Genomic DNA, 13,257 nt, shown 5'->3' on the forward strand with positions numbered 1-13,257 from the left:
TGAAAAATGTGCAATATATTGGTGAAAAAATGTGGAATGATATGGAATGATGTGGATATATTGAGTAAAAATATGCTGGTAAAAAAATTTGAATGTTTTGTTTTTTCTATTAGACAAGGCTGGAGCATAACTAAATGACGCTCCTCCTCTCAGTTGAACATAGTTGCTTGGCAACAGATGAAAACATTAAAGCGCCCCCCCCCCCCCCCCCAATATCAGACAGCTTAACAACGAATACTTGAGTTTGAGGAGAAATGTCAGAAATAAAGTACCAAAGTCAACCAGTTTGACTCCTCCCTCAGTTGTCAGGAGGATGTTATTGCCTTTGACATCACGATGGATAATCCGATTGTTGTGCAGATGCTGGAGACCCTTTCAAGATGAGAGAGAGAGAGAGAACACGTATGACCCATGCAAGCATTGATTAGAGCACATGATGAGAATAAAAGCCATTGATCCTGGCCTGTCACAATGAATGCTCAGCATGTTCTTTCTCTTCATTCTGAATCCCACCTCCTGGCTAACATTAGCGGCTTACCAGGAGGGCGCTGTATAAGATGTACGCTATTACGGGCTCCTGCAGACGTTGGCCTCGCATCAGCAAGCCTTTGATGAGCTCCGTGACAGAACCACCGTTGCAGAGCTGTGCCGGAAAGACAGTGACATATCACCGCCAAATGCTGTCTATTAGCATACATTTTATGTGCGGGTGTTTTTTTAAAGCTGTATTTGGACATCGCTGGTACGGTGCTCACCTCCAACACCAGCCACAGCTGGCCGCCCGCTAAATTTTCAGATTTATAAAACATGCCGTAAAACTTGACCACATTGGGGTGGTTGGACAGCGACCTCAAGATGTTGTATTCCGCCTCGATCTCTTCATCCACGTCCTTTTGGCAACATCAGGGAAAAAAAAAAAAAAAAAAAAGGTTGATTGATGCGTCATATTTACCAAATGTATGGTACGGGCTATGCTTTACTCATTTTGGTTTAAAAACACATAAAATTGACAAAACACAAATTCATTACTAACTTAAGTCAATTTTCCAAGTACATTCTTGTATATATCTATTGATGATTGAAAAATAAGGACATATAAAAGAAATGGTAAGCTCAACAACCTCTGCAGGTACGAGTACTTTTCCATGAAAGTGAAAGTCAGAAGGAGAGAAGGGCAAACTAACTCCTCTCTGGATGTCTACGTGATAACGTCAGGCAGAGTGATGAGACAGGAGACTTCTGCATCCCAATGGGCAGTGCCAGGCAGAGGATGGCTTCATCCGCTCAGTCCAACATTTTGAGTCTAAAGCTACACACTGAGGAGTCCTTATCACACAAAACAAATGAGCAGGTGTATAGAGAGGATACAGCTAAAGCAGGAACTACCACTTTTGGGTGAAGCTGAATTAGAACAACACTTGATATAAATGTATATGAGTCAGAGACGGGGGACACAACTGCACAGAGTACACGAAACTTACTCTGTTGGTGTGGCTTGTATGCTGAGATAGGGCAGTTTTTCAAAAGTTTCAGTATGAGCAGAGTCAAATCAAATACACGACTCACAAAACCGTTACAGGTCAACTTAATTTAAACATTTCTACAGACAGTCCACACAAAACGCACTCTCTCTCTCTCTTTCGCTTTGTTTGTTAGTTCCAGAAATGGCCAGTAAATGGCGCTGTGGTGCCATCAACACACTGGCAGATAGAGTTTGCTAAAATGTGTGACACGATGACAGCCATCTTAGCAGGGGCAACTGTGCCATCAAAGGTAATGGTAAAACATGTAAATTAGCTTAGCATTGGTGTTAGCACGCAGCTCAAATGAGCATGATGTATCTACCATTTTATATCAATGGCTGCTTTATACGCAGTCACGCTATGTAGGCATGAAAAAAGTAGAGCCCTCACTCTGACGTTCCACTGTATAGACCCTTCGAGTGTGACCTCACGTGGAGGGCAGGGCGTCAATTTGTTTGTTAGCAGCTAGCTAGCTAAGATAGCTTGAAAACTTGAGTATATCCGGACACAAACGATTAAATGAATGACAATTTACACCATGAAAGTAGTGATCGACGTACCGTATCAAGCAAAAACAACATCCACTTCCACTTCGCCCCCCCAACAAGCTCAATTTTTTTGTAGCTAGCCAACGGCTGGTTTCAATGAGTCGCGGTAATGTAGTGTCCTACTCGCCGACGTTTCTTTTGACACTTGACGCTCTGTACATTCATTTGTTATGGGATGTTTGCCCTCCGTGAGGCGAAACGAAAGCTAAGCAGTGACGTCAGCTGGAAGGGTCTACGTATTTGAAATTTTATTGGTCAAATACAAAACGTATACACTCGACGAGCAAATCAAAAATATTTGTAACATAATTTAGGAACTGGAAATCTTGTTTCATGTCTGACTTACATTGACGGGGTCAAGCACTTTGACTGCCGCCTGGCTTCCATCCTTCTTGCTGGTCACCCTGTAGACTTTGCCGTACGTCCCTTTGCCGATGGTCTCCACGATGTCCCAGTTATCGGACGGATCTCCCAGGTTCTCCAGGCCAATCATGCTGCACTTGTAGGGATATACTCCATACAATGACCGCCTGGGGGACAGAAAGTAAAACGGCTCAGTGAAAGTCTAATTTCATTTTTTGGTGTGCCAACAAGAGTGCAATCTTTTGGTAATGTGTTTTTTTTTTTTTTTTTTGTGAATGTGGGTGATAATTAGAGGTAAATAAATGTTATTTTTAGCCTATAGTACACGTTACCTCATCCCTATGTCCTGAATAATTAAAGAAGAAACATTTAGTTAACATCAATTAACTATGACCGTTACAATTTCTCAAACGTGACAAAATCATCTGCTTTGGGGCGGCATGGCTCAGTGGTAGAGTGGTGGTCTCCCAACCCAGTGTTTGTGGGTTCAATCCCTGGCCATTCTGACCATTTCGAAGTGTCTTTGAGCAAGATACTGAACCCACAGTTGCTCCTATTGCGGTAGTTAAAATGAGGAAACAGGGTTAAAGCACTTTGAGTATCTAAGGAAGAAAATGTAGCGGTTTTCATGCTACATGTTTTGTTGCAAGGTTGTTGTTGTGACTTTTTCCGACTGTATGGCAAAAATGGATGTTCACAGTTCATAGAAAAACTGCTGTGCTATAGAAATAACTGCAGACTAGAAAGACTTTAACAGCACGACATAAAACAAAAGAGAAGCGGGCAATGAAAGCAATAAAATATTTGCAGTGGGACATGCAACGACCAGCAGCACAGTACATTTTATTCCCACAAGGCCTTCACATAGGCTTCACTGACAAACAACAAATCCGCCTGGCACCAAATCAGCAACGGTAAGGGTGACAACCAGGTGTCAGTGTACTTACATGGCAAATGTTACTTTCTTCTCACTCATTGGCGCCGAGAACAATGACATGGAAAGTAACCCTTTGCGACCATTATACGAACGACAGGAGAGCAACAAGCGACGTCGGACTGAGGCGAGCTTAGCGCTGTCCACGGGGACGCCTCACCGGCTCACCCTCCTCCCCTTCCCCGCACGAGTGCAATCTGCTCAAGATGGATTGGATTGGATGGCATTAGCCTGACAAGTGGCGCTGTGAATGAGTGGTAAACTTTCACTGCACGCACTCTGAAAGGAAGGTTGACGGTCTGTTGAATCAGCGGCCCACGACTAGCGGGATGTTTAGGTTCGGGACACACAGAGTTGATAGTTAAGTCTCTGAAAGACATTTTCTATAACCACATAGCTTTGCTTGCTGTTTGAAAGTGTTAAATAAATAAAGATGACTTGACTTGACTGAGAGGAGTCTGTTTAGCTTAATGCTAACATAGAATGCAAATACACTGGCTAATTGAATAGCATTTATAAGCGGTGATGTTAACACATTCAGCAACGGATATTTGAAAACAAATCGTAGAGCAAAATGTAGTCAGATTTAATTGTAAAAACAAGAACGACTAATATTAATGCAGTTTAATGAGGAGTTGTGACCGTCTCCATGTAATCTTATACTGCCCCCGGTGGCCAAGGAGAGGTATAATGTATTGAGCTGAACCAAAAAAACAAAACAAAACAAAAAAAAATCTAATTTTGTCATACTGTATGTTTTTATTAAGTAGAATACAATATTATAGTTATATATATATTTTAATTAAAAACAGACTTTTTGTTTTTTTGTAAAGCTGGAATGAGATTGTTTGAGCTACTAGTGTTATTATGGTCACTAAACAAATCATATCTCAATCTAGCACTGTATCTGAAACCGATGTATCACTCGCTGTATCAGTCAATCAATCAATCGTTAATGTAGACATGCAGGCTTAATAACTGCTCTTACAATATTAAAAAAAAAAAAAAAAAAAAAAAAAAAAAAAAAAAACCTTTCAGCTTTCCACTAACCGGGAGGATGAAAGCACTCAAACCTAATTAATTATTAACGTCAAGTACGATAGTCATTACGGCCGATATTAGCACTTTTAAAATTTGTAATTATTGGCAAATTTTGTGCTGATTATTCTTATTTTTTTACACTTGCACATGAGAACATAAGTCATAGATAATGACATTCAAACATTCCTTTCCACTAAAAAAAAAAAAAAAAAAAAAAACCGAAACCAAGAAAATAAAAAAAAATAAATATAAATTAAAAATCGGCCGATTTTTTGAGATACTGTAAAATAGTCAAACATTATGGCTGTAATTTATTTACCTTTATGACCAAAAAAAAATATTTTAGTCATTATTATTTTTTAATTAATCCTCCGCCAAAATATCAGAATCGGAATCTGCGTTAAAAAAAATAATAAAAAAATAAAAAATATAAATAAAAAAATTGGCCAATTTTTTGCTCTGTTGCAAAGCTAAATACATACAAAGGACGAGATACTGTAAAATAGTCAAATATTATGGCTGTAATTTATCTTTATGACCAAAAAATATATATATTTTAGTCATATTATATTATTTTTTAATTAATCCTCCGCCAAAATATCGGAATCGGAATCTGCGTTTAAAAATTTTTTTAAAAATCCCCGTTATTTATCATCTCTTTTGCTATCAAACTATCAAAGGCATGCTCAAGGAATCTGGTCGCAAAAAAAAACAAGAAAAAAAAATTCTTTCAACGCAGCTCCATCAAACTATTGCTTTATGTGAAACCGGTCCATGATGATGACAGCGGCCAGGATTGATGGTCAACAGCCATGAAAAAAGCACCAGCATGAATCACACTGGACCCGCGTGTGACCAATGATGCCAAGTCCGAAGGGTCAAAAAGGCCCTGAACGTCCTCAAACGATATGATTTATCGTGAAACGTGTCGTGATATTCCACACTGCGATATATATCGTCGCACGAAACATGATGGAGGAGGGATGTTTGTGTGGACAATCTGCCAGAGGCGGCATGACCCTGACGGCTTGATGGGAACAGTTATCAACCCACAGGAGACTCATCGGCCACTCGCACGCGAACGGCGTGGGGACACATTTATGAACGACGGGGCACTCGGGGTGAGTAATGCCGATATTACATGTAGGTACACCACCGGGCTCGTCTCACAGATGCAGCAATCCAACAAATATCCTTCATGCTGTCCTTCAACGAGCAGTCTGCATGCTGATGTATTTAAATAATTGCCTGCTAATCCTGCACCATCTCGAGTTATCCATCAATGCTTAAAAAAAAAAAAAAAAAAAAAGTTAATCGCCTACCTTAAAACGCTTCCTGAATGATGCTCTGCATTTAGCTTATCAATCAACAAAATGCAAGCCGGTCCACCATAACATCATTAATCTGCAGCAAGTCAACAAAAGTTTTTTTTTTTTTTTTTGATAGACTACCTCACAAAAGAATTCAAAACTCAAAACACATCCAAAAGTCGTACATACCCGCGTCTTTGAAAGTGTCCCACTCCAAAATGACGCCGACTTTATTCATACTAAACTATGAGGATGAATAATTGACCGTCAATTTGCGACCTGATCTGCAGCGGAGTTAAAATATTCAAGTGGCAGGTGTATGCTCTCATAATGGGCGCTGATATGATGCGTCTCGAGTTGCACGTCGGTAACCAGGAAGTGCACGCTAGTTGCCAGGTCACATGACTCCCCCCTGATCTGGCAAGCTGATGTAAACAAAGCCCCCATTTTTTCCGTCGGTGGTTGTCATTTCAGCTCACAAGTTTAAATGTATTGCTTGCGTGAATTATTCAGAGAGGAATGTTGTTACAGTAGAATAAAAGATTAAATACGAAGTACAAATATGAGCACATCATGCAGTATATAATAATACTAATGATACAATTAATAATGGATTCCAAGGTACTTAAAGACCATGTAAAATTAATTAAGCAATTTGTTTTTATTTCAAAGACAATTTCTAAAAAATCTGTGAAAAGATTGAACAATGGAGATTTATTATTATTATTATTATTTATTTTATTTTATTTTTTTTGGGGGGGGGGGCTAAAACATTTGGCCGAAGTCTACTACGTTTCTTTTTTTTGTAACGTAGGTAGCAAGCTAGTTATGGCTAAACCCGGAAAACACATTTTCCCTTTGGAGAGTCCGCTCGTGCGACTGTGTTAGAGTGCCTCGTTACTGGCCCCGAGTGCACGCACATCAAGCAGTGAAAAGCAAGAGAATGGGAAATTATGATAACTCAGATTTATTTCTAAAGCTTTAACAGCTGCAGCGATAAAGTGCTGTGCATAAAAAAAAGATTAAAAAAAATACTTAAAATTAAATTAGATAAAATTTTTAAAAATTATATTTATACACACACATAAATCATGAACAACAAAATAAAAATGAGAATGCTTTTAGAAAAACAAAAACTAATTGAAACCCTGTTAATAAAACTAAAAAAAAAAAATAAAAAAAGGGTCCTTTGTTTTTCTCTTTGTCAATAAATATCATATAATGAGCTATAACTGCTCTAGAAACTACTTAAAACTAACAAAATTTGAAAAAAAATAAGTAAAAACTAAATGAAAACTAATTAAAAAATCCAAAGCCAGTGGTCTACAACATTGATATCAACCATTTAATTAGCAAACGTTGAATTAAAAACAAAAAATAAAATAAAATAAAATAAAATCCCCCCATAACTGCTTTCTGTGCAGAAATCAAGAGAAACTGTTTGTTGAGAGGTAAAAGTCAGGTGCAGTTGATTGAGAACAAGACACCGGTGACCCCACATGGTCAAGCTCACGTTACCCTTCATTGTTTACCTTCCTGCAACAGCACAAGACACTAGCACCCATCTTTCAGGATATTAGTCAATATTTGTGGGGACAGAAATTAAATTGCTTGTCCTGCATATAGTAGCGAATATGCTGTAAATTGTCTTATTTAGCTATAATAATTCCATTCGTTCTGACAGTGCTATTCAAAACAAAAATAAATGAACATCAAATCGAATCTAATTTTCAACCTCTGTCACTTTCTGTTTCAAGCCTTGTGGGAACACCAGATTGTCAAATGGCCGGTAAATCTGTGAAAAAAAAAAAAAAAAAAAGAGCTGCGAACTATATAATCCTTTCTAAGGGGATATGAAGAGGCTTTGCAGTAAACCTTAGCAGCCACGAGCAACAAGGCTGCAGCAACTTGCCCTCTCACCCTGGACAACCGAAAGACTCACATGAACAAGGAAACAGTTTTTTGTTTTGTTTTTTCCCTCCAAGTATCTAACAATAGCATTTTCCGAATGTTAAAATTATCCGTATGACCTGGGAATAGTATCGGAAGAAAATTACTCCGGAAAAAAAAAAATCTGGCCCCATCTTGTAACCTACTTTGATTTGTTTTTTAAAAACCACCACACCAATGGAAAAACAACCAACCAGAGTCAAACAGTCAAGGTATGACTGATGAAGTGTCAATCATTCTCATGCAGTCGCTTTTGCACTCATAGCAAGCAAATCACTGCAGCTGAGCTGTTATTTTGGGCTTCAGGATTTATTTATTTTTTCTTTTCTATGGTGGACTAGCAATGTGTTTGCCACTTCTTTTTAACTTTTGATTTTACATTCCAAAAAATAAAAAATTAAATAAAATGTGTTATAGTAACACTCCATTACAAATACTGTACTACAAGTCGTGCTATCAACATAACAGCTGTGGCTAATGTGTCAACTTGTTTACGGGGTGCTAATGCTAGCTTAGAACCGCTAGCATACGCGCAATCTTGCTAGCATTTTTTTTTGTGAATCATCTTTAGTTGATCTTAATTGAAAATTGACTGTGCCTTATGTTATTTTCCTTGTCCCTTCATTATTTTTCTGTTTTAATTTCTATGCTACATTGATGTTCTAAAAATGGAAAAAGCAAAAAAATAAATAAAATAAAAATAAATAAAAAATAAATAATTTGTTTTGCATGATAGTGGCTTACAATAATATTAAATAGTTTTTTTGTGGATAAATCTGGCGATTTTGATTAACATTTGGGCCTACTAATTGGTTGAATTTTTTAAATGGGTACTTTATTATAAAGCTTGAGAACTATTGTACTATGCAATATACATATAGTCCATCTATAGTCTACATACAAACATACCTATAAATTACCTTACCTTTGTATATATATATATATATATATATATATATATATATATATATATATATATATATATATATAAAGTTAATGTCACAGCATTCAAATTAGATTTCTACCACGATCACATCAAAAACATAAAAAAAAAAAAATAATAAAAAAATGTTTTGCCTTTTTACATTTTTACATTGCTACAATGCTACGGACAAGGAAGTTTTAATTCTTACCCTTTGTTGTTTGTTGCCTCATTTCCATGCCTGCACTCTACAAAACAAGGACAAAAAAAAAAAACAACAACTCACTTGCATTCTTTCATGCATCACCTGTTCCAAAATAAAATTCAAGTCTTACCATCCATCGCAACATATCCAAACTGATTTGCCCTTTCAGCCAGTCGGGGAGTTTAATAATTAATAATGAGCTTATGGACACCTGAGTAGAGCACGCTGAACCTGCACAGGGAAAGACATCAGTGCACTCACCTGAGCAGGAACGAAAAACGGATGAGGAAGGGAGTAAATGAATTGCTGAGCTCACCTTTTTTTTTTTTCCTCTCTCTTTCTCCAGGTAGCATTCCTCTCCTCTGGCCGGGCTTTGGTCCAGTTGGCTGAAATCACAAGTTTAGCGTGGCTCTCGTTCGTTACCCACAAGGCCTCTGTTGTTTATCAAAGCTCAACCCAATTATCCAGAAAATACACAAGTCACATGGTAGAGGAATTTGTTTTAAGGGCACGAGGCCACGCTACAGTCCAACAATGAAATGGAGTAACTCACTACAGAAATTTGACCACTTTAAGTGATAAGTGAAAAATGGAAGAATTTAAAAGTAGTTAGGATAATATTTTCTACGGTAATTATTAGCTATCCATATTCATCTACAGTTACTCAGAACAATAGTAATTAAAAGTTTACAATGAATAGAGCAGTGGTTCTTAACCTGAAAACGCGTTCAGAGAAATATGTGCAATATGAATTCACGTTTGGTGTTCCACAGGGTTCAATTCTGGGGCCTCTGCTCTTTTTATTGTATCTTCTGTCCCAGGGTTCCATCTTCTTTTAAAATATGAACATAAAAAAAGAAAAGAAAAGAAAAGACAGAGCAGTGTGCTTATATTTTATTCACATATATTACATGTTGCATTAAATGTCCAAGTCATACTTTCTGGCCAAAATCAGAAAGTTTGATTCTGCACCTACAGTAATGTACTGTATTCTCTCTTCAATCACACAGGAGAACACACACAAGAGCTTTCAAATCACAATTTACACTCATTGACTATTTGCTTGCGGTCATTTACAAAGTGGGTACTGCAAACGTGATGACCAAGTGAAACTTAGTAAACATAAACGCAGCATGCATGACTTCGGCAAGCTTTGCTTTCTTTTTTTTTTTAATTCAAGTGTCAACTTAAACAAAACAAACAAAAAAAAACGGCAGCCCAGCTTTAGCTTCACTCTGATCAAAACATCTCACAGGCACGACTGGATGAAGTTACTCTGCTCCAGAAAAAAAGTTCATTGAAAAGAATGAATGAATGACTGAGCTAAGACACTTCAAGAGCGGCTCAAAAGATGGCATGCACAGTGTAAAGCGGATATTCAAAAAAAAAAAAAAAAAAAAAAGAAAAAAAAATCTCAACGTAATATCGGAATGCAACTACAAATCACAGATTGAGTTCTAACATTTTTATTTTTTCCTTTGAGTTTGCTGTAAAATGTAGCCAATTCATTTTTTTGTGGGGTGCAGACATTCAAAGTCTGAATCTAAATTAGTTGTTTAAAAAAAAAAAAAAAATGCATGGGAAGAGGACCTTGACAAAAATGATCACATATTAAATCGCAATATTGAGGGTCCAAAAAAAAAAAAAACAATTGTTCAAAATAATTCAGCCCTACTTGTGAGTTTATTCAGGGCGGGGGTGGGGGGGGCGGAGCAGAGCTCAGGCAGGACGTGGTTGACTTCAGTGAGTGTAACAAAGTGACCGCGCGCGTCAGCCGACGTTCCCGGCGATCTGAGCGAAAAACCTTCACAAAAAGTTAAAAATTACTTGAACAATGAGCAGCAGCATTTATTTAAATATCTAAAATGTATTTTTCAACAGCAAAGAAAAACAACAACAAAATTCCTGAGGATGGATTGCAACTAGACCCATCAAAAGAGCCTTTTTTGCTCTTTTGCAAAACAAAACAAAACAAAAAAACAAAAACAAAAACGCCATAGTGTGTTGATGTCATGTAGTAGTAATGCGTCTGCACCCGTCAGGAGCTTGAAACTCAAACCAGAATCATAATTAAAAGGGATATGCTTTAACATCATCATAAATGGTGCATTATTGCAAGGATAATCAGCTCGAGACGTTTCATATATATTTATATATATCCAAATAAATACCAAAGCCTTCTACAGCCTACCTCAAACCAAGTACATCATTGGGAAAAGTTGTGCTTTTTTTTTTTTTTTTGGTTTTGTTTTAATTTGATATGTCCAAACTGTGATTTTTTTTTTCTTTCCCCGTGTTGAAAACTCCATGATAAAATAATGAAACGCACACACGTGTTAATCCTTCAGGCTCGTGATTGTACACCAAACTTCACGCAAACCGAGATCATGGCACCGATACGTCGAGTGGAAGTTTTTGTCAAACGTGGCAGACACTCCGGCAAAAATGACACAAATTGCAAATAGGCTTATTCTCTGTGACGGGCTGCAGTTTTAAAGTGGACTTTAACGGATTTTTTTAAATTATTATTATTATATTTTTAGAGTCCATTATAGTGAGGCCCCCAACGCTTATTGATGTGGTCAAAGGTGTGCGAAACCCACTGTTGCTCCAACACTCGATATCGCTCTTCACACAAGAAGAGAGGCTTTCCACGGCTGGAAAATAAAAACAGGGAGGGAAGACAAGAGTCACAGTTGAGTTAAATAAATAAATAAATATAGTTTATACAGCAGTCTGCTCGTGAGATGGGAGGAGCAAGATGGCCGCCCTGTCGCTTCAACGGCTTGCACAGCGTGTATGAGCTATCCACTATCCAGTCATATATTCAGATCAGTCCTCAAAGGTAGTTACGAAACATCTCTTATGCATGCCTGGTACTGCCCCCTGGTGCCCAAGGGCGTGCACACCAGATGTAGCCTAACAATGAGCATTGAAGCATGATATCATGATGCACAAATACGGTAGTGTGGAATTAAGGCGCTACAAAGTCAACGCCTTCATTTCGAAAATACATTCCAAGTCATTATCAGCTGTGTGTGCTGCGTGGTACCGTAAATCGCGATCCTCCTCTCCGTGGGCGTCAAGGTAAACAGAACCCCAGAGACAGAAGCGATGTCCACGGATGATGATGATGACTGAGGCGTTAATCAGTAGAAAGATGCCAGTAGCAGCGCCACAGTGTTGGGAGTGCTACAAAAGCAAGACGTGAACACCATCAACAACGCCAATGAGGCTGTGATAGCATTTTTAAATTGCTAACCACAGAGCAACTTACCAAAACACATTCACAGATACTCTGCTGCTTGCAGCAAACACCCTTGAGACAGACAAAGGCGCCGCAGACAAGGCAGAGCGCGGGGTCCTTTGGCACCTTTTTACAAACAGTGCAGGCCTTCCTGTGGTAGTACTGGAAGATGATATTGTAGTTGTCAGGCAGCTGGAGGAGGCGGGGCGGTGCCCACTGAGGATCCTGGACTAGCAAGGTCTTCGCACAAGACAAATGAGAGGGAGGAGAAAAGAGATTTAGGCGACTCCACATTTTGTCCTGGAGTTTGTTTTTTTTCCTACTTCATCTCCTTCAAAATTTAACTTAAGTTAATTTTCATTTGCACATCGTCCAAGATTGCTTACCAGCGACTGCTCTGCCTGCACCTGAGCGAGCCCATTGACCTCAGCACACCACTGTGTGACCAAATCGAAGGCGCTGACCGCCCACTCCAGACACGAGGCACTGTTCACAGGATTTGAAGCCACGCAGGGTGCAGGTGCGAGCCCCAAGCACACGGCCAGGGACGAGAACTCTTCCTGCTCCTGAAAAAAATAGTATTTAAAAAAAATAAAAAATTCTAATTACCGTATTTTCAGCATTATATTATAAGGCGCACCTTCAATGAATGACATATTTTGAAACTTTTTCCATATATAAGGCGCTACAGTAGAGGCTGGGGTAACGTTATGCATCCATTAGATGGTGCTGCGCTAAAGGGAATGTCAACAAAACAGTCCGATAGGTCAGTCAAACTTTATTAATAGATTACAAACCAGCTTTCTGACAACTCCATTCACTCCCAAAATGAATAAACAGCTGTTTTATTATTTTCTCTGAGGTAAAGTATTAGTATTAGCTAGCGATCCAAGATGGCGGGATCTTTTGCGCATGCGCGTCACCGATCGTGCAGGGTCACCGATGGCGTCTTGACAGCGAGACCTGTTGCGGCTCAATATTGATTCATATACAAGGCGCACTGGATTATAAGGCGCATGGTCAGCTTTTGAAAAAATTGAAGGCTTTTAGGTGCGCCTTATAGTGCCGAAAATACGGTACTTGTAGTCCATTTTCCTCATTGATATGAATTTTTAAAAAATGCTATTACGGTAAGCCAGTCTGGCAACCAAAAAAAACAACAACAACCAGAAATAGCACTGTATTGTGGGAAAACATAAAAGAGAACGTAAAAT

The 13,257-nt window shown here is 38.4% G+C and overlaps 2 protein-coding genes across 10 annotated transcripts in view; both read right to left on the bottom strand.

Moving 5' to 3' along the window:
* myo3b (myosin IIIB) overlaps positions 1-9,050 on the bottom strand; it is an 81,764-nt gene extending 72,714 nt beyond the window's left edge. For 2 of the 9 annotated variants that reach the window (XM_077537408.1, XM_077537405.1), the window contains exons 1-6: positions 3,382-4,010; positions 2,418-2,601; positions 1,482-1,502; positions 756-890; positions 539-643; positions 273-372 (exon numbers count right to left, since the gene is read on the bottom strand). In XM_077537408.1, coding sequence (XP_077393534.1) covers positions 273-372; positions 539-643; positions 756-890; positions 1,482-1,502; positions 2,418-2,601; positions 3,382-3,431 — 595 coding nt within the window. In that variant the 5' untranslated portion in view covers positions 3,432-4,010. Of the gene's footprint in view, positions 1-272; positions 373-538; positions 644-755; positions 891-1,184; positions 1,327-1,481; positions 1,503-2,417; positions 2,602-3,381; positions 4,011-8,802; positions 8,840-8,926 lie in introns of those variants that run through there. The other 7 variants (XM_077537410.1, XM_077537407.1, XM_077537406.1 and 4 more) reach the window with 6 other exon arrangements.
* Positions 9,051-9,675: 625 nt separating this feature from the next.
* The window catches only part of ubr3 (ubiquitin protein ligase E3 component n-recognin 3), a 28,712-nt gene continuing 25,130 nt past the window's right edge, over positions 9,676-13,257 (bottom strand). Inside the window, exons 36-39 of the mRNA XM_077536274.1 lie at positions 12,430-12,609; positions 12,074-12,283; positions 11,849-11,988; positions 9,676-11,453 (exon numbers count right to left, since the gene is read on the bottom strand). Of these exons, the coding sequence (XP_077392400.1) occupies positions 11,336-11,453; positions 11,849-11,988; positions 12,074-12,283; positions 12,430-12,609 (648 nt within the window). The 3' untranslated portion in view covers positions 9,676-11,335. The remainder of the gene's footprint in view (positions 11,454-11,848; positions 11,989-12,073; positions 12,284-12,429; positions 12,610-13,257) is intronic.

Source organism: Festucalex cinctus, chromosome 11, assembly GCF_051991245.1.
Source record: "Festucalex cinctus isolate MCC-2025b chromosome 11, RoL_Fcin_1.0, whole genome shotgun sequence".
Lineage (NCBI taxonomy): Eukaryota > Metazoa > Chordata > Actinopteri > Syngnathiformes > Syngnathidae > Festucalex > Festucalex cinctus.